This window comes from Culex quinquefasciatus, chromosome 2, assembly GCF_015732765.1.
Source record: "Culex quinquefasciatus strain JHB chromosome 2, VPISU_Cqui_1.0_pri_paternal, whole genome shotgun sequence".
Lineage (NCBI taxonomy): Eukaryota > Metazoa > Arthropoda > Insecta > Diptera > Culicidae > Culex > Culex quinquefasciatus.
The window spans coordinates 127,734,772-127,759,505 of record NC_051862.1 but is presented as its reverse complement, the minus strand read 5'-3'; the positions used below and the strand labels follow the sequence as shown (position 1 = coordinate 127,759,505).

General features: G+C 37.6%; 2 protein-coding genes across 10 annotated transcripts in view; both read left to right on the top strand.

Moving 5' to 3' along the window:
* Positions 1-13,915, top strand: part of LOC119767758 (A-kinase anchor protein 200) — a 157,447-nt gene extending 143,532 nt beyond the window's left edge. For 8 of the 9 annotated variants that reach the window (XM_038257194.1, XM_038257187.1, XM_038257192.1 and 5 more), the window contains 3 exons: positions 1,856-3,982; positions 9,020-9,232; positions 11,910-13,915. In XM_038257194.1, coding sequence (XP_038113122.1) covers positions 1,856-3,982; positions 9,020-9,232; positions 11,910-11,978 — 2,409 coding nt within the window. In that variant the 3' untranslated portion in view covers positions 11,979-13,915. The remainder of the gene's footprint in view (positions 1-1,855; positions 3,983-9,019; positions 9,233-11,909) is intronic. The other variant, XM_038257193.1, reaches the window with a different exon arrangement.
* Positions 13,916-23,071: 9,156 nt separating this feature from the next.
* Positions 23,072-24,138, top strand: LOC6041552. Its single transcript, XM_001850746.2, has 2 exons — positions 23,072-23,201; positions 23,591-24,138. Exons 1-2 carry the CDS (start codon positions 23,154-23,156, stop codon positions 24,095-24,097), a joined length of 555 nt encoding a protein of 184 aa, XP_001850798.2. The 5' UTR covers positions 23,072-23,153; the 3' UTR covers positions 24,098-24,138.
* Positions 24,139-24,734: the final 596 nt, after the last annotated feature.

Here is a 24,734-nt window from a genome sequence, read left to right as displayed (position 1 = left end):
TCTCAGGGGTGAAATTGGGTCATAGAAATTGCTGCATTTTTGTATGAGCCAATCTAACCCCAGACTGATGACGGTACTAATCCATGATCTTTATCCTCAACAAAGTTGTTCCTAAAATCAAAAAAAAAAAAAAATTAAGAATGAGAAATAGTTTTGTGAATTTTTCATAAACCTTTTTGTAATCCCAGTCATTTCATTGGATTTGCTGGAATCAGGGTTTAAATTTTTGTGGGACATCACATTTTGTTGATTTTTTTTTAAATTTGCCTTGGCCCTTGGTCCACCTATCCTATCATTCTTAATCGTAGTGATGCAAGTGATATCGCATGAATTATTTCTAAGATATTTGGCCAAAGTGAAGATCCTTATCATAGTTTATCAACTTTCAATAATTTTTTTTTTTAGATAGAATTTTAGTTCTGCAACTCAATTTTAGTCAAATTTGAGTAGTTGATTGCAAAATGCATTTTTAAAAATTTTATCCCTGCCATTTCGGCCGCCATCTTGGATTTATGATTTCTACATCGCTTTAGCGTAGTTTGGGGCTAGACAATAAAAAAAAATACAGCGAAAAAAAGTGATTCGTTTAACCGAAGATTCGATAATCCGAAGTGAATAGAAATTGAGTAAATAAAAAGTTTCAATTCTGATAAAAAAATATCAAGTAAAGATTTATTCATGTAAATATTTTTGTTTTGCCAGATGCATTGTCTTTGAAGCATGAAGCAGCATTTTCCACATTCACTTTGAAATTTGTACTACTGAAAATGACTATAAATATGAAGAGGGAGAGTCTTAAAAAAAGGTTTGAAAACATAAACTTTGAAAAATAATTGCATCGGCTATATAAATATTCGTGTATGTTTTCATTAACCTGTGATGATGGGAACATTATGGTAGAAAAACCATTTGCTAGCTTTGGACATTTTGATTCTAGGATGTTTTTTGAGTACTTCTAACTCAAGGCGGTTTCAAAAACACCCAGAATGCAAAATTGAGAGCTTTGTTTATTGAACATTTTAAAAAATACTCTCGATGTCCTATCAGGCCTGAAACGGTTAAGTTGAAATTTGGCCACCAGGATCTCTGCCATTCTGATGTGGATTTTTGGAAACACACAGAAATTAGGAAATTATCGAGTGTGGGCCATCATCTGACCACGAGTGTGACATTTTGATTGTGTAAGAAGAGTTGTCCAGTTTTCCTCTTACTTGAAATAGTGTTTAAGAGCCTAAAAGGTGTGTTTGTGTAATGGAATAATTGCAATTTTTCATAAATCAATTAATAAATTTGTCTTCATCGCCTATTCATAAAATTCTTCTACCTTCAAGTCATACGACTCTCGAGAGTCTCAAGACATCACATAAAGTAACCAAATAAATAATGATTTTATATGCCCTCATCCACCTATGCCACAAAACATTCCACTTATTCCCAGCGGCACCAGAAATTACGATTTCCGGTCCGATCAACTTTTCAACCGGCCTCCAACCAAGTCGCTTCAGATTTGCCATCGCGCCGCAACAACTGTTCCTCTTGCCCCAGAACCATAACTCATTTAACGACTTTGATTTTCTCAATTTATATTCGCTCGCGACTCCCACTCTGAACTACTACCGTGTGTTTACCTGGAATAAGGCCGGTCCGTGAAAGTGTCCACTGTCCGTTTTGCGGGAACGCGATCGCGTGTGGGTGGTTGAAAATTTCCTTTTATTGCCTTCGTCTCCATTCGGTCAGCGAGTGGGTGGTTGACTGACCAAGTCTAGTTTTGCGCTTAAATTAACTCGTAAATCTCATCTCCCTTGTACGGACTTTGACTAATTTGAACTCTCTGTTTTTTTTTGAATCGTTACAGCCAACTGAAGATGCTGCCGCAGCTGCTGCGGCCGCCACGACGAGCGCCGCCGAGCCCAAGACGACCACCGAAGCCGAAGTGACCCCGGTGAAGGCCGAGGAAGTCGCCGCCGCCACCACGGAAGTCGCCGCCGTCGCCTCGCCCGCCCAAGAGACAGCCCCTGCCACCGCGGAAGTGTCCCCGGTGACCGAAACTCCCGCCCCGGTCGCCCCGGTTGCCGTGGCCGAAGTCGTCGAGAAGGTCGAGGAGAAGGTCCCGGAGCCCGCGAAGGAGGAAGTGGTTGCGGCCGCCGCCCCCGTTAAGGAGGAGAAGAAAGAGGAGGTCGTCGCCCCGGTCGCCGTAGTTGAGGTAAACAAACCAGTCGAAGAACCTGCGGTCGCGGCGCAGGTTGTGCCGGAAGTGGCCGCGGAGCCCAAATCCGATACCATTACTAGTACTACTGACACTACTGTTAGCGATGAGCAAGTGAAACCGGTAACCGTAGTAGAACAGCCGCCACAGCAACAGGGTGGCAACAGTGACGTGCCGACGCCAGCCGTGGAGGAGAAGGAGGTCGCTGCGACCGCCGCCGCTCCTCCCGCTGAACCGTCGGTCGTCGTCGTTGATAATGGTGATAGCACGCCTCCCCCTCCCCTGCCCTCCATTCCTCCTCCCTCCCAGGTGATGGTATTCGCAGAAGCTTCCATGTCCCAGGCCAGTACCGAACCCGAGCCCGACTCGCTCAACTCGATCCCGGAGCCGGTTTCGCTGCCGGAAGAAGAGCCCAAGCAGCAGCAGACGGAACAGGTTGTTGTGGTAGAAGAGCAAAAGACACAGGAGCCAGCGCCAGTCGTGGAGGAACCGATCGTCGAGAAGGTGGAGGAGAAGCCGGCTGAAGCCGTCCCAGCGCCGGTCGTCGAGGAGGTCAAGCCAGTGGAAGCGGTCGTCGAGAAGGTCGAGGAGAAGCCAGTTGAGGCCGTTCCAGCGCCAGTTGAGGAGGAGGTCAAGCCGGTCGTTGAAGAACCAGTCGTAGAGAAGGTTGAGGAGAAGCCAGTTGAGGCCGTCCCAGCGCCAGTTGTGGAGGAGGTCGTCCAGAAGGTGGAAGAGCCGGTCGTCGAGAAGGTTGAGGAGAAGCCTGTTGAAGCTCCAGCGGTCGTCGAGAAGGTTGAGGAGAAACCCGTTGAAGTCGTTCCAGCGCCGGTGGTCGAGGAAGTTAAGCCGGAAGAGGCCGTGGAGAAGGTCGAGGAGAAGCCCGTTGAGGCTGTTGCGCCTCCAGCGCCGGTTGTCGAAGAGGTCAAGCCAGTTGTCGAAGAACCGGTCGTCGAGAAGGTCGAGGAGAAACCAGTTGAGGCCGTCCCAGCGCCAGTCGTTGAAGAGGTCAAGGAAGTTGCGGCCGCTGTTGAGCCGGTGGTTCAGGAGGAAAAGATTGAACCCCAGGCCAGCGAGCCCATGCAGGCCGTCCCGTGCACGCCAGAACTGAAGGAAACCGTCACCGAGGTGGTGGACCAGATCCTGGACAAGGCCGTCGACAAGGTCGAGGAGGTGGCCCAAGTTGAGGCCGTTCCGCTGGCTCCGGTTGCGGAAGAGCCCGCCCCGCTTCCCGCGCCAACCGTTGAAGAAGCCAAGCCCGAACCGATCCCTGAGCCCGTGTCCGTGTCCAGCGAAGTCAGCACTACAATCGACGACCTTCCGCCGCCGCCGGCCGTTGACGAGCAGAACCTCTCCGTCGACATTTCCTCTCCACTTCCACAGAACTCGCTCGAATCGCTCCCATCACCGCCCACTCTGTCCCAGAGCGACGCCATGAGCTTACCTCCCCCGCCCGAGTCCCCCACGGCGACCACCACCGCCGATCTTCCCGTCACTTCCGAACCTAGCGCGCTTCCCACGCCACCGACGACCCCGGTTGAGACGACGACCCAAGACGACGCACCCACGGTGACCGAAGTGATTGTCCCGGAACAAAAACCCGCCCAGGAGACGACACCAGCAACGACGACGACGACCACCCCGGCGGCAGAGGCGACGGCGGAGGTCGAATCGAGCGAGAAGGAACAACAGGCCGTAGAACAGAAAGAGCAGGAAGAGGCGCCGGCGCCACCGCCAGCGCCGGTCCCCGCGGCCGCCGCCGACATTGTCGTCAAAAAGGTGAATAACATTTCTTAGCCAAAAAAAACACACCACCTTTAGAGTCTTCAAAATTCAGTATGCCAAAATAGAGTCAAGATTGCTGTTTGCTCGTGTCTCTATTACTCTACCATTACACACGCATCTTACCGTTTTTTTTTAGTTGTGATCTTCCTTCATCACTTATCAAAATAGTTGCTCTCCCCTTTTTCCTAGTTTTTTGTTTCTCGTTTTAACAACCATTTACAAATAGTTCCATTTGTTTCTCGTTTTGTACACATTTTTCCCAAAAAAAAAAAAAAAAAACGCGAATCTTGCAGGCTCAGAAACACATCGTTCTGATATTTGTTTCCTTTCATTTATTTTGTTTCGTTTCCTACCTCTGGTTGTACATTACATTCAACGGGTTCTGAAAATCTGGATTGTTTTTTTTGCGGTGTTTTTATTTTTTACTTTAACTTTAATTAAAAAAAAAAGCAAACAAAGCTAGAAACTAGAAGCCAAAGTCGAAATACTACGGCCGCCGCCGCTGCCGCGGTCCGTGCGTTGAGCGCGCTTTTAATGCTGAACGGCGGCGGTGGCGTTGGCATTGGCGGGCTGCAAGCGTTTGCCGGTGTAGGCGTACTTTCGTTTTCCCTCGTGTTTTGGTTCTCATCCGCACTAAAGTATGGAAACTTTAAACAGTAGGAGGAGGAAGAGGAAGCGTTTGCGGGTTTTGTGAAGGACAAATCGATTTATTTTTTGAAACATTTAAACAATTGAAAAAAAATGTTGACATGTTTTGTCAAGTGACGTATTTTTAATTTATTTATACCAACAATTAAAAATAAAATTTAAAATTTACAGAGAGGAAATTATCTCTCCATCAGAATAGCATTTTTGCACTTTTTTGTTGCAAGCTTCCTCTCTTTCGTTTGTCTCTCTTTTCAACATTGTTTTTCTTGCTGCGACGTTCCAAGAGAGCAGCCTATATTGTGTTCAAAGTGAGAAAGGAGCACGTCATCTAAAGTGCACCGCAAGAGAGAAAGAGAGGATTAAAGTAAGAGAGCGATAGTACTGCGAATGGGACCAAATCATGAAAAAAAAACATGAATTTTATGAAATATCTTATTATTTTAAGTGTTTTTTTAAGGTATTTTTTTTATTTTTGAAAATAAAAAAAAGAAAAAACATGAAAACTGTTAGAAAAAACTCTTTCATTTCCTTTAGAATATTTTGATGAAAATTTTAAAAGAAGTGTACAATCCCAAAAACTATCAAATTTTTTTCACTCGAACTGTTTTTTTTTTTTCACAAAGCTTTGAGTGAATTTTTCCCGCCTAGTGAAGTTTGCCTGAATTTACTTTAAAATTTACCTAAAATTAGTAAAGCTAAAATTTACAAAACTGATTCCAAGTTCAATCGGAGATGAAAAGTGGTCAGGAAAAAAATATGTTTGAGGTTAGAAAAAAATATATGTTTGAGGTTTTTGAACAATTTGTGGTTAAATTTCAACTCACACATTAAAAATATGAAATAGAAATACTGTTCCTAAATAAATTTCTTTGCTTTTTCAATCAAAAGTTTTAAAAATTCAAACAATTTTGGAGATTGAATTTGGGAGATGAGCTGAGATTGATCTTGTTTAAATGTAAGAATAATTTTTAGTTGCGTTTATTTTTCCATAAGATTTATGGAGGTTTTAGCAGAGTTTTTTTTTACTTTCAATTTTCTCAAACTTTGATCAAGGCAGACTTAAACATTCCAAGATTAAATAAATTAAATTCCTGATAGTAAAAGAACGCTGAAATGTGTTTTTGACATGAGTAAATAAATTTGAAAATAGTAGTTTATGCAACAAGTTGCAAAAAGAGGATTTTTTCAGCACGAGTCGTACATTTATCCAACGAGGTTCACCGAGTTGGATAAATACGACGAGTGCTGAAAAAATCAAGTTTTGCAACGAGTTCCATACAACATTTTTTGCAATTCCGAAGAACACGCATTGAGTGAAATTTTTAGTCAAATTTTCATGTGTTTTGTCAATAAATCGTTCAAATCAAAAAAAAATTTGAAAAGTGATACTTTTCGAAACAAGTGCTAAAAAGTTCAACTTTTCAGCACCCATTTCAGTGCTGAAAAGTAGAACTTTTCAGCATTTATTTTGAAAAGTGTTACTATTCGATTCTGTTATTTTTGGTACAGAAAAGTAGGCTGTTTCGTCGTTCAAGAATGACAGGAAAAGGAAGTATTTTCACGACGGAATTGCAAAAAAATGTTTAAAAGTTTAAGATAAGTTTTCAGACAAAAAACTTTTCACAATTTACAGATTAAAATAAAAAAAAATCCAATTATTTATTTTTTTGTGATAATCCGAGTTCGGCAACATTAACTGCTGAACTGGTCGGTAAATTGTAAGTTACAGTATTCGGTATTTTACCGGTTTTCGGTAAAATTTGTTCATTTTGACAGATTATTTCCCGTTTGGAATTTTACCATTTTTTCAACTGCCGAATTTAATAACAAACTATTAGTTATAAATTAAATTTTATGAACAAATTACACAACATTTAATTACAAATTTTTCGGATTTTTTGAGTCTTTACACGCCTAGACTTTTTTCACCGAATTCAGTTTGAAAAATCACATGAAGAAAAACAGATTGGTAAACAAAATGTCACTTAGGTTTTTTTTTACCGGTTGTACGATGAATAATAATAAACATCATTATCGAATTTCGGCAAGTTTTTACCGATTTCGGTAATTTTCAGTTTACCGAACTATTGCAGTTGAAAATTCGGTAAATTTAACCGAATTCGGTAAAATAAATTGGTTTATGATCAAAAACGAACTTTTAAATGAATTTTAGCTTCATTTTACCGAAATCTATATTTTGCAGTTTACTGTTTGGCAGTTGAAATTTTTATTGTTTTGAGCTCTAAATTGTGATGTTTTGTTCTGTAATAAATGCATAGTTTTAAATAAGTCGATTTGTCCTTCAACAACGCAAACAAATGATATAAATTCCGAAGTTGATCTTTTACGATACAGTTTATTTGACCAAGTTTAAATAAAATTTGTGTGAAGGTGACGAAACTCGTTAGGTTAAGTTTTGATATTTTAGTGCCCCTTTTGTAATATACTTTTTTAAGCGTGTGCGTGTGATCTTTTAATTCTTGCTCCGTCGACGGTTAGGTTAGTTACTTCTTATTTATTCTAGGGTTACAAAACGGAACAAATGGTTTCAGTCATCCTGCATTTTTCTTGCGAATGTACTTTTTTTTGTTGTTTGTTATGTAGTGTAATTTTTATCCATTAGTCCCATTAAGTTAAGATTTTCATTTCGAAAACAAAATGCACTCCATCAAAGCTCAGCAACTAGAAAAAATCTACAAAATGGCGCTAGATTTTGAGCAAACCTCCCATAATAGCGTGTGTGCTGCGTGCGTGTCTTGTAGTGGAGTTCCGCCTAATCTGTTTGATCTTCCCCGCCGGAGACCAAGATACGCAATACCAGATAAAAAAACATACCGGAAGTGTATCCCTCTCTCGATGTGTGCTCCTCGACTAACCACATGCCAGCAGGCAAAACAAAAACAGAAAACGAGTTGAATGCAGTTCCGGCCTGATCGTGCTGATCCTTGCTGTCGTGTATGATACCCAAATTTCCCTTTGATCCTTTCCCGCCGCACACTGTTCCCCGCGAATAATCCCGCCTCGACCTCGCTTCCCCCAAAAAGCTTGTTAGTGTTGGTGAGAACTAACAGCGAAGTAACCACTAAACAATGCATCGAAAACTTTTCAAAAGCGCACAGTTTTCTCAGTAAATGAACAGTTAAAAAAAAACCCCTAAAAAAAAACACTCCAACAGACACATTATATTCAAAAATTTAGTTTTTGATACAAAAAACAGATTCAGCATGCATTTTACTTTTCGCAAAAAGAATTGTCATACCCCGAATTTCACTAAAGCAAATACTCAAACATGAGCAAAACGATGCGGAAAATTCTTTCCTAAAAGATTGACAATTTGACATTAAACGATCCAGCTCAAGGAGGTATTACACTTCTTCATATTTTGTTTCACAACAGAACATTTTATGATTGGCAGTTTGTCTTGTTGGAGAGTTACCAATCAATTGTTTGACAAGCTGACAAATTTTCAAACACAAAAATATATTTGTTTTTGAAGCTTGATGTAGTGTAATACCTCCTTCAATATCTCAAACCATGTTAAGTGAGCATTTGAAGCAAATCGGAGTGGATTTGAATTCAACAAAAACTGTTCGAAAAAATGTATGTCTGTGAAACAAAATCTAGTTGGAATGTGTCAATGTTGAGCTGTTTGTTAACTGAGCAAGTTGAGTCCTTTTGAAAAGTTAGCTTAAAACTGACAGCGTAAAGTTAAGCGAACTAAGCTCCGACAAGAATCCCAACTAAAAAACGAAGCTTTGTGATCAAACTCAACAGGGTAAATGTTGTAACCCATGTACTGACGACTCTCCCTTCCTCCCTCCCCCAAAACCAATGCAAAGTTACTAAAAACCCCTAAATTCCAGTGCTTAGCTAGTAAGTTGTGGTTACGGTTGTGTTTGTTTCTTGAAACTAATCAACGCTCATTCTAATACCGGTTGCTGTGTAGTGTGGCTCATTGCTCTATCCCCATAATAGAATCCATCCTCAAAAGTATTTCACTCACGTTTGTTCTGGTTTTTATTACTGTGTTATCAACTAGATAATCATCAATATAAATATATATTATACAAAGTGTGTGAAATTGGGCCCGTTGGCCCCCCTCTCTCCCCTATCAAATAATAGTGTGTACATACGGTTTGCACCGGCACCTGACCACTGGTATTTTTGTTCTTTTTCTCTATTTCTCTTCCTACTCTTCCCTCTCTCTCACGCACTATCCCCTGAAATTTATCAAAACAAAAAAATGAACAAAAAAAATCATCAATCGATTAAAAACAAAACAAATCGAAACGATACGATGCTCGTGTTGCCTCCTCTTCCCACCCCCAAACCACCCCCACGCCGCACACCCGTCTATATCGAACCAAACAAAAACAAACCTAGCAGCTGAACGGAACGGCCCATGAGAACGGAACCGCCACCGCCACCCCGGCTGAGAACGGCAACGGAGTCGCCCACGAGAACGGAAACGGAATCGCCCACGACGAGGAGGAAGCCGCCGTTGTCGTCGAGAATGGCCAGAAGAACGGAGTGCACGAGGACAAGATTGAGGCCGCCGCCGAGAGCCAGAACGGAGATGCCGAGCACAAAAAAGAGGTGAGTTTGTTTCGAATTTTTTTTTTTTCGATAAGATTGAGTTTGAACACACCGTGATCGTACTCAACCCATGTTCGACGACGAATCATCTTTGCAGTGAAATTGACGCAGTAGGTCTGGCCGTTTAAATGTTTGTGATGTTTTGGTGCATTGCCGGACCGAACCGGACCGAAACCGACCCTACTAAATTTAGAGGAAATTCTCGTATGTTTGGCAGGTTAAGCACTCACTCCTAACTCCATCCTATTTGCTGATTTTCACTATTTAAACAACTAATTTTGCAAAACTTTTGATAGAAACTTGCTTGCTCACTTCTTATTGAGCTATTTATCACTCGATTTTAGTTGAAAACGCTTTTAATTAGCTTTAATTGAATGTCAAAGTTCTGACCTGCCAACATTAGAGGCACGCTGGAATTAGATGCTGTCGACCTACTTATCATTGCATTCTATGTTAAAATTCACTCAATCGGTTCGGTTTTGGCGAAAACTGATTAATTTTGAATGTGCGAGAATTATTTGGAAAAAAGAGATATGGAAATGAAGGTCAGGAAGTCAAAAGGTCGATAGACGAAGATCGAATGGAGAAATGGTCGAAGGTTGAATATTTTCAACATTTTCTAAATTTGGCTGAAGAACAGCTCATGTTTGATTTTTTTTTAATCTTTTTTGAGTTTCTAATACAGCTACAACAAACAGATATATAAGCGATATGGAGCCTTCCGTGGATAGGACATTCGCAAATGATAATGCTAAATTTTGAGTTTTCTTTTTTTTATTTATATTTTCAGATTAATTTTGGAGATTTTTTTTATTTGTTTGTTTACGGCATACAAAAATTAAATTTCAACCCATAATTTCAACATTTGGATGAAAAATGGGTTTTTAAAATGCATTTACACTAGTTCAGTTGTTTTGCAATTATTATTTTTATTTTTTTATTTTTCGTTTTCCAATCTCCTAACTTTTCATTTTTTTATTTTCTTTGTTTGTTATTTTAGAATATTAATATTTCAAAACTTTGTGAATTTATTTACGAAATTATAAAAAAAGTTATCTTTTTGTCTATGATCCAAAAATTTAAAATTTGTAGAAAGATTTAAAAGTCTTTATTTGATCAAAAATACAAATATTATTTAAAGTTTTTGTCTCTTCAGGGGGCAAAAAATATTTTTTCGAAAAACTTCAAAATTTCAATGGAAATTTAGTAGAATCAGCTGAAATCAATTTAAAATTCATTTCCCTGTGTTTAGAATCATTTTTAGCACGTTTGGGTTGATTTAAAAATCTTTTGAATTTTTGAAAAGTTTTGATGTTTAAGTTTTTTTTTCCGTTAAAAATTTTGTTTTCGTCAAATCTTTCATTTTTTGAAAATTAATGATTGCAAAACAACTGAAATAGTGTAAAATGCATTTTAAAACACTTTTTCCATGCAAATGCTGAAACTATGGCTTGTTATTTCAATATTTATATTTTATTTATTTTTCTGCATTTCGATTTTTTGAACATTTGAATTTTAGTTTTTTTTTTAAATTTTTGTTTCTTTTGTTTAAGTGTTTACATTTCATTTTTGAATTTTTTATTCTTGAATTTTTGAATTTTAGAGTTTGAAAATTAGGGAATTTAACATTTAGCAATTCAAAATTAATTTAGTTTTTCTTCAATTTAAACGTTTTGAACATTTTTTTTAAATTTTTCGAAATTTTTAATTTCTTAATTCTGTTTTCTTCAATTTTCAAGTTTTAGAAATTTTTGAACGTTAGATTTTTTTTAATTTTCTTGTTTTATTTTTTTAATGGGCTATCTTTTAACCACGTAGACACTTAAAGAGAGGGATTTGAAAATAAAAAAAATATTTGTTTTAATTTGTCATGTTTTCTATTTTTTAGTTTTCGAATTTTCTAATTTCTTCATTTTTATTTTTTTGTCAGTTTTCTTATTTTTGCTTACTTTTTCAAAAGTCCTATGTACAAAGGAAACCCATGGCGCATTGGTTGTTTTAAAAAAGTAATCTAGATTTTCTAATTTGATTTTTTTCTTTTTCCAATTCCTTAGTTTTGTAATTTTTTAATACTCATATTGTTTTGTTTAATTTGAAAATACAATTTATTTATTTTTTATTACCTAAAACTACATAAATTCAAACAACAAAATTTAATAGGTTTAACATTCTATCACTCTTAGGTTTTCAATAAAAAAATATTAAAACTTCGAAACTTATTGCATCATAGTTATATTGTTTTTATTTAAAACCTAAGAGTGTTAGAATTTTGAACTTATTGTTGTGTTGTTATTTAAATTTTTGTAGTTTTAAATGTAGATTAAATTTTCAAAACAACCTATCCCTCATGGGTTTCCTATGCAGATAGGGCCTTTTGAAAATTTAATCGAGAAATATTGAAATTTTCTTATTTTCAAGTTTTTATTCTTATTTTTTCATCTGCCTCATATTCATATTTCTTAAATTCCTAATTTGCCATATAAAAAATCCATGTTTTTTATATTTTTAATTCATGCATATGAGATTTTTGGAATTTTTTGAAACTTCTGAATTTGAAACTTAAAATTTTGAATTTTTGATGTCTAGATCTTGTTTTAATTTCCTGAATTTGAATTTGAATTACATTTTTTGATAACCTATTTTTAACAATCTTCTTTCCACCTTCTTTTCTTTCCAGGAGAAAATTCCAGAGAAGGCAGCCCAGCTTCAGCAACCTCCGCCAGCAGCAGAAGTAACAGCTGAATAAATCTATTGATTATTATTATTATTAATTATTAATTAATTAATTATAATCGTAACACTAAACAACACACACGCGAGAGAGAAAGAGCGAAAAACAAACAACAACAGGAAGAATCTATAATCACAAGCAAGCAAGCAGAGGAAAAAAACTACAAGAAAGAGGAAGAAGATTTGAAAACGCATTGTTGTGATCGAAATTAATAAAAAGAAGCAAAAACTAACCAGCGCAGAACTTGAACGAACACGGAAAGGAGCATTTACCGCAACAGCAACAACAACATCAACCCCCTTTCGGATCCGCGAGCTCACGCTGCATTTCCCTTTTGGAAAAAGAAGGGGTAAAAAGCAGTGCGTGGGTTCGCGGAAGAGACAGAGAAAGAGAGGGGGGAAACCTTTTTTACATATTTTTAAAAACCTTCAAAGTTATATTATAATTAATTTTATAAAAATATTTAAAGAAAAAACTTCACACCAACAACACACAAATACACACACTTTCAAACTAGAAGAAGAAGAGAGTTAGAGCAGGAGAAGGAAGCATGTAAAAGGACGAAGATTGCTTGAGAGTTGAAACTTTACTTTTCTTTCGTTTTTTGGTAAGTTGTAAGGCAGAGGCACCACATGTTTGTTTTAAGTTTAGCGAAAAAAAAAGAAGAGGAAGAAGGAGGAGGAAGTTAAAATGGAGAGTAAATCTTGCTGCAAGTTTATTGATAATTATTACTGAATGTCCATAATTGCATTGTCCATTTTTACAAAATAAAAGCAAAACGAGAGCAAATAAAAGATATGATTGCAGAAAAGTGGGAGCGAGAAAATTTCTTTTTCCACTAGGGAGATTGACACGAATCTTGGGATATTATTACTGAAAGCGTAGCGGCATAGAAGCAAATAATTTTGAGGGTGGGAAGCATGGGAAAAGCTAGACGATGATCTCTCTCTATCTCGTTCGCTGAAAGAAAGAAAGCTCCAGAAAGAAACAACACAGTTTGAAGCAAACTTGTTTCGTCTTCTAGCTGTTCCCAGTCTTCGCTTTTTAGTAGGGCGCAACCTTATAAATGTAAAAGGATCACTATTTATAGTTTAATTGATAATTGATAAATTATCCTATAAAGCTAAACTTTTTTCGAAGAAAAAAAAAATGTAAACATAAGTGTAAGTTCTTTTCTTTTATCTTTGTTGTAAATTCTATTTCAAAGAAAGGAAAATTGATGAATAAAGGTGGAAACACATTTTTTTGCTGGTAGTGAAAGAACGTTTCATAATTCTAGCCGTATCGAAACTGCAACTCCATATTTAATCCAAATTTTTCATAGGTACATGTCACGACAAACTAACTGTAGTTTTTAAAACAAATTTCACCCATACTAGCAAAAAAAAAAACAACTAACAATAAAAAAAAACAAAACACAAACCGAAACGACAGCGCATCCCGACGCGGAGCGAATCATCCAATCATCCCGTTTTTAAAAGAGCCATTTTTAAACCGACCGACATTTTCACACACGCGATTTACACAACGTCGTCCCACCCATGCTTTTAAGCGCAGGTGAAAAAACGGACGCCCTTTTTCGAGCATGAGAAAGCCATTTTTTCTAGGAAGCATATTTAACTCGCGCGATTGTGCGCAGCGAGCAGAATCTAATCCCAGCGAACGAGCGATATTCGCCACGCAAAAAAGACTGCCATCACACACCGAAGGTCTAATCGAGTTATATACAAAAAAGAGAAAGAAATTTATCGTAAATTTGTACCTCCGTTTCGGGATCAATGAGCGCGCAAGAAAAAATACACACACAAAATTAACACACAGACAGAAAACAAACAGCCACAAATCTTGAAAAACAAAACAACGCCGTCGTAATGGGAATTGTATAATGTCGATATGTCAATTTTTAAATAAATATGGAAATTACACAAAAAGTATATAATTAACTGATAAAAGAAAAAAACGAAACGAAATCACAAAAGTAAAAAAAAAACACGGTTGTATAGAAATGAGAGCAAGAGTAAGGAGTGAAGAACGCATCTTTTAAAAAAAGTGGAAGCAGAAGCAGAAGCAGCAGCACTTGCAAGCAAGTAAGAAGGGTAAGCGCAAATCCAGGCTACTACTAACACAAGCACACCTACAACCAACAACACTAACTTACTAACAACAACACGCAAAACAAAAGAGCGCAAAACAACAGGAAAATTACCGGTTAAAATCACATCCAAACCACATGTACTCATGTCGGGGAGGGATAAAAGACAGCAACCAATTTCAGCAACCAACAACACAAGAATCAAAATAAACGAAATAAAGTGGAAGACATTAGAAAAATAGTCGGGTTTTCGTGTTTTTATTTGTGGAGAAAAGAAAATGCTTCAAACATTTTAATCGTTTTGTGCGGCGTGTTATACGCATAATTATCAAAACGAGGACAACAGTGGGTGGCCGAATGATTACGCAGTCCGCTTTGTAAGCGGATGTTCATGGGTTCGATTCCCATCTGCTCCAACCTTCCATCGGATGGGGAAGTAAAAACTTCCTTTCCGGCCTTGGTTGTAAAGACAAACAACACACCTAAAATTGATCAAATAAACAAACAATCAATCAATCAATCAAAAACCAAGCATGCTTCGCTGGAATCGCTGGTAGCGGTTGGACTCGCAACCCAAAGGTCATCAGTTCGAACCCTGGGGTGGAAGGTTCCTTTGAGTAGAAAAAGGTTTGGGTGCTCTCCCCATTCAAGCCTTTGGACTCCTAGGTTCGAGCAGAAACATGCAATAGTGATCACAAAAGTCCTGGGGGTCGTTATAGTAAAGGGTTTGATTTTTTTTGAAAAAACTTTTTTTACGGGCTAAATTCCATTTAAAATTTAAATAATTTAAAAATAAATTAAAATCATCGGGAAACTATGTTCGTAAACCTTTGGACGAATGATTCACCCGACATTTCGCAGATGAAAAGTCATTCTTGAAGCCTATTGTATGGCGTTTGCCCAAAATTGTCCGAGGCTTTGTATACCGAGCTCAAAAACTAGCTAAATTATCACAAAATCAAACTATAACTCATCATATACAGCTCCTATCACTTTGGCGTCTTGAACAAAGTTGATTGTTTTGATATTACTGACAACTCTTCTGCACATTGTAATCGTCTAAAATCAAAATTTAAAATAGTTTCAGACAAAAAAACCGGCAGGGTTTTATATAAATGATCCCAAAACTGATATTCAACGCAAAGTTTGTTGAAATTTTCAGCCCAGCAACTTTGCCGAAGACGCCAAAGCTCTTTCTCTTACCTGTCAAAAGTTATAAATTCCTGCCTGCTGTGATGGGTATATTAAAAAACAAATTTCACCAAAAGCACAAGGCTGAACAAAGTTATAGAACATGTCAAAGTTCGAACATGCTTACTTTTTGCTCTAATCAAAAAAGTTCATCAAAACGGTCTTTTGACCCACTGTGCTGCCCATGTTTGCATGAATGTCCCACATGCAAAAACAGCATTTGAAGTTTGTCCTGCACATAAGATTACATGTTAAGTTTTCGCGAAAAAACTGGATTTCCTCCTGATTTCTAGAACAAAGTACTGGACGTTGTACGCTCTTTTGAAAGAGCACACGATTTTGAACCAAACGGCATCAATAACTCGAAAGCGATAAAAATGCATATGGGACATTTATGCGATCAGGGGCAGCGTGATGCTTGTGAGAAACGAGTGCATATTTTCAAAATGATAAAATTACTTTAAGCCGCAAATAATATTCATAGAAAATTGATCGGCACTCGAAAATTCTTTGTAGTCAGAGATAAGAGAGATAAAAATGTAGCGTGGCGGAACAACATCGTACAATTGGATCATTTGGATTTTTATACACAAAAGCGAAGAACTCTGCTCTGCTAGTGAGATTTTGAAAAAAGCTTTTTCTACAGTTGTTTCGAAAATGAAAAACGAACATTTTGCTTCCTGAATCAAGCAAGTTCTTCAAATGTTGTTGATTTGACAGGTAGGGGAAATATACTTATTTTAAGCCTAATAAGCGGTCGTGTTTGAATGGAATAATGAATGCTGGATAATCTGGAGTGTTCCTTGAAATTTACTAAATCCAAGTACACCAACGCGTAGAGCACAATTTTTGTTTATTTTCACTTTTACTAAAAGTTATTTTATTCCTTTTACAAGCATTTAAAAAAATATTTTTAAATTGTATTCTAATCTGACAAGAAAGCATGAGCTCGAATATGACTCCTAGAATACTCCAAAGTATTCAGGAAATGTGCAATCCAAGCTGCCAATATGGCGAAGCTTGAAAATTGGGTACTAAAGCCCTATGTAAATTTTTATGTACAACGGTAAAAAACACGATTAAAAACCATTTCTGATCACTTTTTCTCATTTTTTAGCACAAAAAAAAATATTGGCAAGACAACATTTTTTCGATGGATCAACTATGGTTCCCTTGGAAAGAGCCGTCAAGTAGAACCTTTTCTGCCAAGAAGGACCGCGAGGTTAATTTTTCAAAATTGATTTGAAAATCCATTCTAAATTCTTTGTGGTCGTACAAAGGGTCATTGTACTCAGAAAAATAAGCTTTATCGCTGTAAACAATAATATCAGCAATCTACGCTTCATTTTAGGACCCAATTTTTTTATTTTTATTCAGAAATATAACAGGCAATCAGCAGGTTAAAAGTAACTAATTTGAGGTCGCTGAACTCGAATATGAGCCATAGAATACTCCAAAATACTCGGGGAATGTGCAACCTAAGATGGCAGCCAATATTAAAATATTAAAATTTGGGGTAGCTGGCAGAGCCATAGTACTCCTCTGTTTTAAAGCCATTTGAGTTGCATATTCCCTGAGTACTTTGGAATATTTTAAGGCTTATATTTGAGTTTAGCAACCCCAATTTATTTAAATTTGATCTGTGACTGCCTGTTACATTTCTGTATGAAAAATTCCCAATATTCTTGCTTTGCCATCTTGAATTGCACATTCCCTTAATACTTTGGAGTATTCAAGAGGTCATATCCGAGTTCAACGATCCCAAATAAGTTAAATTTGACCAGTTGATTGAACTTAAAAATCCTTTTATGGTGGTTTTTCCAATCACCGCCATATTGGACGCCATCTTGAATATCTCTGTTCATTTTGAGAATCAGGAAAATCAACATCAACAATTAATTCGGATTCAATAGCGTCGATTTAATCTAGATCGATCAAAAACTGTCCTGTTACACGATTTGCTTCTAGACACGAAAAATGAACACCTTTTTTGAATTCGCGTCATTCATAACTCTGGTTCCTTTTGACCAATTTTCGATTTCTAAGAAGCATTTTAACGTGAAGACTTCCATCATTGCCATTAATAAAAATGTAGCGTGACGGGACAACATCGTAAAACTGGACTTTTAAAAGGCACACTACAAAAATCGCTACAGTTTTGCCAGTTTGATTTTTAAAAACTTTTGCTCTTCTACACATTATCACAAATTAAAAAACGAATCTTTTGCTTCTTGAACTGAAAGATTTGGTTGAAATTTGAGTTGCTGCCAGCAATTTCTTTTCGTGACGGGACAACGAAAGGAGCAGATTTATTAAAAAACTCCTCTCCCGTTCAATGGCTTGCAGACCATATTTGGTCAATATTCTTGGCTTTTAAGGTAAGAAAACGCATTTAAAGCATATTGCAATTATTGAATCATAATAAAAATGATTTTTTTCATATTACAAAATCACATTGAAAATTGAAAAATGTGACATTTTGGTGTAGCTTCGCTAAGAATTGATCACAAAATCTGCTTTTATCAATAAGGGGGCTGATAAAAGTGTCATTTTATTATTAAATTCCGTTTGGAAAGAATAAATATTTGCATTCCAACCATTAATATGAGGTTTTTTTTTTTAAATGTTGGCTTAAGAGCGAGTTTTTCACCAATGTGTAACAGGTCGTATCGAGGTGCTCCAATTTGGATGAAACTTTCAGCATTTGTTTTTCTATACATGAGATGAACTTATGCCAAATATGAGCCCTCTACGACTAAGGGAAGTGGGGTAAAACGGGCTTTGAAGTTTGTGGTCCAAAAAACCTAAAAAATCTTAAAATTGCTCGCATTTCCGTAAAATTTGATCAATTCCAACTCTCTTAGATGCATTCGAAAGGTCTTTTGAAGCACTTCAAAATGTGCCATAGACATCCAGGATTGGTTCGACTTTTTCTCTTAGCTTTTGCAAATTACTGTCAAAAATGGATTTTTTTAAACCCTAATATCTTTTTGCAACAGCCTCCAACACCCATACTCCCATAGGTCAAAAGTTAGGGAATGTCATGCACTATAAGCCTATGGTATTAACTTTTTGGCCAATCGCAGTTTTTCTCATAGTTTTTCGATTTTTCTAGAACAGACATTTTACAACGTTAGTTTTTGCTCTGCAGGCCAAAAAGACGGCACTTTTTGGTCTCAATTTTGTTATATTCGAAATCCTCGGACAATTTCACGTAAGCTAGAAGTATTGGAGTTGTAAATTTGATTGGAAAAAATTCCATTTAGAATGAATTAAAATATTTTTTAACAATTTGTTGAATTAAGGGTAAAACAGGTTTTCGCCTACTTGATACAGCATTTGACGTATTGATCATAGGGTAAATAAGATCTATTTCTTTTTTCAAAAATGTTTTATTTAATTATTTTTTATATCAAATTTACACCTCTAATACTTCTAACTTACGTGAAATTGTCCGAGGATTCCGAATATGATAAAATTGAGACCAAAAAGTGCCGTCTTCTTGGCCTGCAAACCAACGTTGTAAAATGTCTGTTCTAGAAAAATCGAAAAACTATGTGAAAAACTGCGATTGGCCAAAAAGTTAACACCGTAAGCTTATAGTCTATGAAATTACCTATCTTTTGACCTATGGGAGTATGGGTGTTGGAGGCTGTTGCAAAAAGATATTAAGGTTTTAAAAAAAACCATTTTTAACAGTAATTTGCAAAAGCTAAGAGAAAAAGTCGAACCAATCCTGGATGTCTACCCGAGCATGGGTAAATAACAAGGGAAATGCGTAATAATACCTTTCTCTGGTATCAATACCAAATTTTGGTATTCCTGGACCCTTTAAAATTTGTCTTGAGGATTATGCAAGAGCAAAATGTGGTATCATACCAATTTAAGGTATTGTTTTGATATTGCAAAATTGCAGAATTTGTCAATGGTCGAACACCACATTTTGGTATTCTTTTGGTATTACAGTATTTTATCAAATTCCTCTGAAACTATGGGAAAATTTTGACCAATTTTGACAAAATAATTAATTTTGCGCTAAAATGATGTCTCAAAGCGAATGCTTTAATTGAAAACCAGAAATTTCAAACTTGATTTTAAACATTTTTGATATACCCCCTACAGAAATGACTTGAAATTGTGGAAAATTTTCTAAGTCAGGATGGCACATTTTGGTATTATTTTGGTATTAAAGTGTTTTAACAAATTCTTCTGAAACTATGGGATTTTTTACCAATTTGGATAAGATAATAAATTTTGCGCTAAAATGACTTGAAAAAAAAATGTTAAAGCTGGTTTTAACATTTTTTGATATACCCATTACGATTTTTTTTTTAAATTGTTGAAATTTCTAACCAAATACTTTGAAAAACGAGTCAATCGAAAGATTATTGAATTTTGGTGAATTTCGATCCAGTTTCATTTTAATAACACTTATTTTTCAATCTTGTTATTTTTCAGAAGCTTCAAGAACTTCAAGCCCAGGCCGTTCATCAATGACAAATGCATTCGGTGTGGTGAAGAATATCACTAAGAACAACATGGAATCATCAGGTGAGTAGATTTGGCTGTTGCATATGGATCATTTCCGTTTTTTCACTAACTGCAACTGCTGCACTAAAATGGTATGAAAATACCAAATTTTGGTATTACCTACTTGTGCAAATATCAGCGACCAAAATGTGCTCTTGGTTGCCCAGTAATAGATGGTAAAATACCATGAAATCATACTAAAATCATGTATGTAGAAGACCACAGGATTACCAAAATGATTTTCAAGGGCGCGGGAATACCTAAAATTAAAACCATGGCAATACCAAGTTTTGGTATACAAGCAATGTTCAAAAATCCAGAAGGCCTCAACTTGGTATTGAAATGGTTTTATTTTGAGATATTATTTTACCCTTGGAATAACATGGTTTGGTATTGTTGTGCTCTTCCACATACAAGACTTTGGTATGATTTCATGGTATTTTACCATCTATTACTGGGCAACCAAGGGCACATTTTGGTCGCTGTTATTTTCCCAAGTAATACCAAAATTTGGTATTCCCGTGTTATTTACCCCTGCTCGGGTATGGCACATTTTGAAGTGCTTCAAAAGACCTTTCGAATGCATCTAAGAGAGCTGGAATTGATCAAGTTTTACGGAAATGCGATCAATTTTAAGATTTTTTAGGTTTTTCGGACCTCAAACTTCAAAGCCCGTTTTACCCCACTTCCCTTTGTCGTAGAGGGCTCATATTTGGCATGAGTTCATCTCATGTATAGACAAACAAACGCTGAAAGTTTCATCCAAATCGGAGCACCTCGATACGACCTCTAGAACAAACCGAGCAATATTTACAAATACTGCCTCTTAATTAAATTTTGAAATTAAATATGTCTTTATTGAACTTTCTTATAATAATTACATTTGATTTACATTCTAAGTGGTATGGCTGAATGCTCTTCATCTTTGTTGTATTTTTCGTTTTATTATTAACTGTTCAGATTCATTTATTTGCTTCAAATTGTTTTACATTATTGTATTGAATCGAATACATTTTTGTAAAAAAGAAAAAAAAATCACTTTAACAACTAATCCTAACTTAAAATTAAAAAAAATAAATTCATTGGAATATTCAAAATCACTAGAACGAGTAAACTACGAACTGTATTTTAAGATGAATGCTCCAAGCGTTCTTACTTGTTCCTGGCGAGTTTTGCAACCACGCAGTGTTGTTGTCATCTCGATGAAAATGTTCAAAAGTTCTTGTGGTCAAAACAGGTCACTACTGCCTTCACCCGTTGATGTTGGTTGGTTTTCCCTCGGTTGCTGACTGAAGCCTGGAGGTGTTGTATTCTCTGCAACTTTTTGCCGCTGATTCAACGGCAATGGCTGCAGATTTGGAACCACTCGAACAGATCCAGCTCCAGGTGACACCAAAGCAGGAAAATCCACGTCCGTGAAAGTTGGTGGTGTTTTGCGACGATTTGGTTGGTGCCTCGTCGCCGCTTGCTGCCGAATTTTCACAAACTCAGCTCGTTTTGGGCAGCTTCGATTCTTGGTAGAATGGTCGCCGCCGCAATTGAAGCATTTCGCTTCGATGTTCTCGTTGATTGTGTTGCAAGCTTGAGTTTTGTGCTCACCTCCGCAGGTTGCACAACGACTCTTGATGAAACAGTTCCTTCCACCATGTCCAAACTGCAAGCAGTTCGAACACTGTGTCACGTCACGGTGCACTGGACGATAACGTTCCCAAGTCACGATGATGTTGAAAATTGCCCGAACTGCCTTCAGCTCAGACGGCGATGTCGATCCTTTCTCGAGATGAACCAGGTACAGTTGATCACGATACTTGATGTCCTTGTTGTGTCTCGTCATCTTGAAGACTTCGATCACGTTCAACTTAAGAGTTTTGAGCTCTTCTTTCAGCACACTCACATCCATGTCGTACAGGCCTCGGAGGACCTGTTTCATGGGGCGTTTACCTGGATCATCATGACTGTAGTATTCAATCTTTGTGTTGTTCAGGAAATCCCGAACGTAGTTGTAATCCTTTTTGGTAGGTAGCAGAATTTTGAGTCCATCAGCACACAAGCGAATGGAGGCTCGTAAAGCACCAGATTTGATAAACCCGGACAGCCACTTTCGCACCGAATCCGATGACGATGTTTTCACAAAAATGGGTGGCAACTTTTCCCGTCGTTCAAATTTTTCCTTCTCGCTCACGTCCACAGGGAGGGTAGCGAACTGGTTTCCAGACGAATTTTGAGCGTCCTTGCTCAAACTGCCTGGCTTTGCAGGTAGCGCTTCGGTATTCTTTAGCTTCTTCAAATCTGCCGATCCTGCTGGCGAGGACCGCCTCTTTTTCTTGCCGTGAGGCATTTTTTGCACTTTTTAGCACTTTTTTGGTGTGTGAGGGACGCACGTCTGAATCGCTGCTCTGCTGATCGCAGACTGCCTCTTAATTAAAAATTTCCAGCATTCATACATTTTACAACTTCTGCTCACAGATATGTTTAGAATAGGAACTTTGGTGTGGAAATATGTTTTTTGCTGGGGTTCAAACAGTTGCAAAACACGGAAAATTATCAGATCCATCCAAAATTCAACTTGAAAAAATGACTGCTTGGTAAAAGAGTGCTAGGAATCGGTAACTTTATTTTTTAACATTCCAACTCCCAAGGCTTCAAAAAAGTTGGAACGGTAACTTCAACTCGCTGGTTCTCGGACACAACTCAACCAATCAAGACGATTATTTTTTCCAGTGATATGTTAGGATGTCTAGATGAAAATAGAACTTTTCAGAAATCAATTTGATTAAATTTGTAATTTTTGCGATCAAAAACATTGTTTCAATTTTTTTTTGCGTGTAAAAAAAATCGCCAAAAATTCCGCGGAGGCAGTCGTTTAAAAAAAAGGTGGAACGGTGTTTTTGATCGCATTTATTACAGATTTGATCAAATTGAGTTCTGCAAAATTTTAGGATCATCTAGACATTCTAACAAATCACTGGAAACAAGTATCGTCCCGATTGGTTGAGTTATGCCCGAGAACCAGTGAGTTGAAGTTTCCGTTCCAACTTTTTTGGGAGGCTTAGGCGTCCGTGTAAGTTGGACATGGACATGCGTTGGGCGATCCAGTGTTAATTTGATTAAAAAGCAATACGCTCTTCTTGACATTGTTTGGTTACTGAACAGTTATTGTAAATTGAGTATTTTTAATTCGATAAAAAGTCAGGATAGCCAAAAGAAATATTGGTTAAATTATCATAATATGTGATATCATGAGAATCCCTGCAATATCAAACAAAAAATAAATATCGTTTATGTGTCAAGTTTGTTGTTATTTACGTTTAGACATTTATTACTTTGTTTCGGTCTCCGTATTTTGCAAACGAATTGTTGTATTTTAAACATTAGAAATGCATGATTTACTAATCAACGTTACCAGCGAACACAATTTTGGCCAGGTGAGTAAAGATTCATGTTATTATTGTGTTTCATGTGATATTTCATTTGATATTTTTTTTCAAGTTAGAAACTAGTTTAGATTAAAATACATCTATCTTGAAATTGAAGAACATCAAAATGAATGTTGATTGTGATTTTACTTAAAATGAAGTTTCGATAAATATCATTTAATTAATTTAATGCAGATTCAGTTTAAATTGAATTGAAAACAAAATACATTGATGATAATAAACTCAATATTTACCATCATCAGCTTGCATGCAAGTTGAGATTTGTGTTAGTTGAAACGATATAAACGAACGTGTCGAACGCGAGACATCTGGTCGTCATAATCAGACTTAAAAACCATGTGATACGAATGCCTAAAACGTGCGTTTAAAATTTCCAGACCGTTCACCTTCTGATCGACTACCTTCTCGAAGTTCCAAAAGCTCCAACCACCAAACAGAAGCTATCCACCCTGCTAAACGTGCCAGGTGCCGGCGACGACCTGACCGTGACCCTGAAACTGGTCGAGAACCTCTTTCGCCAGTACTGCCTCAACGAGCTCACCGAAGCCGAGCTGCGAGCGCACTTTTCCAACCTGACTGCCGCGACGCAGGCCACCCTCGTGGACGTGCTCGAGCAGCGCAAACCGGAAGTGGCCCAGTTCCTGATCAACGAGGTCAACGCAAAGGCGCACCCACTGATGGAGTCGTTCGATTGGGACGTCAAGTGGATCATGGGCAACAGCAGTCTGGCGTCGGTGCGAGAACAGATCGCGACGGTGGCACTCAACTGTCGGGGCAAAGATCAGCGCCTGCAACAGGTGCGGTTCGAAATGGATCGCGAACGGGTGGGGGAAATGATTCGGCTGCTGGAGGAAGTGGGCGGGAGTGCGGAGGTGGATAAGTAGGGATTGGGTTTGGGGAATAAATATTACTTGAGTTTATTGGATTTTTTTTTCTGATACTGGAGTCAATTGAGAAAATATATCCTGCATTGTTTGTGTAGGGTCTTCGTCTTTCAAATTAATGTACACTAAATACCTGAATTTACGTTCCCCCCGATTGCGCCACCCCTGTTTTGCACCCCCCGAATTGCGCTCAAACCCAGAAATAACGCGCAAATCGGGGGAGCGTTATTGCGTGGTGTTGGCTCAAAATGGGGGTTTCTATTTTAATGTACTTTATTCACATATAAATGAAATATTTGTATAAGGGGTCATCCACAAAACACGAATAAGAGGCCATCCACAAATCTGGGTATCCAAGAACTACCGGAAGTCATGGCCAAGATAGCTACCTGATCAACGGGGGTCTATATGGGTGAATTAACCATCGGTATAGCTTCAGGTAGCTTCAGTGAACAACGATGGATACTCTGGGGTATGTTGGGTTGTTATAGGTCGTCCAGGAACTCCTGGAAGTCATCCAGGAACTCCCTTAAGTCATGGCCTGGTTTCAGTTGATACCCAGGCCATGACTTCCTGAATTTCTGGATAACCTAAAACATTCCAACAAGCTGTAGAGTATACATCGTTGTCCACTAAA

What these genes read in the sequence shown, in the direction of transcription:
- LOC6041552 (XM_001850746.2), top strand. Translation starts at nt 23,154, where the DNA reads ATGCATGATTTACTAATCAACGTTACCAGCGAACACAATTTTGGCCAG. An exon ending in GCGAACACAATTTTGGCCAG is followed by an intron (nt 23,202 to 23,590) that starts GTGAGTAAAGAT and finishes TAAAATTTCCAG; the next exon opens with ACCGTTCACCTTCTGATCGA.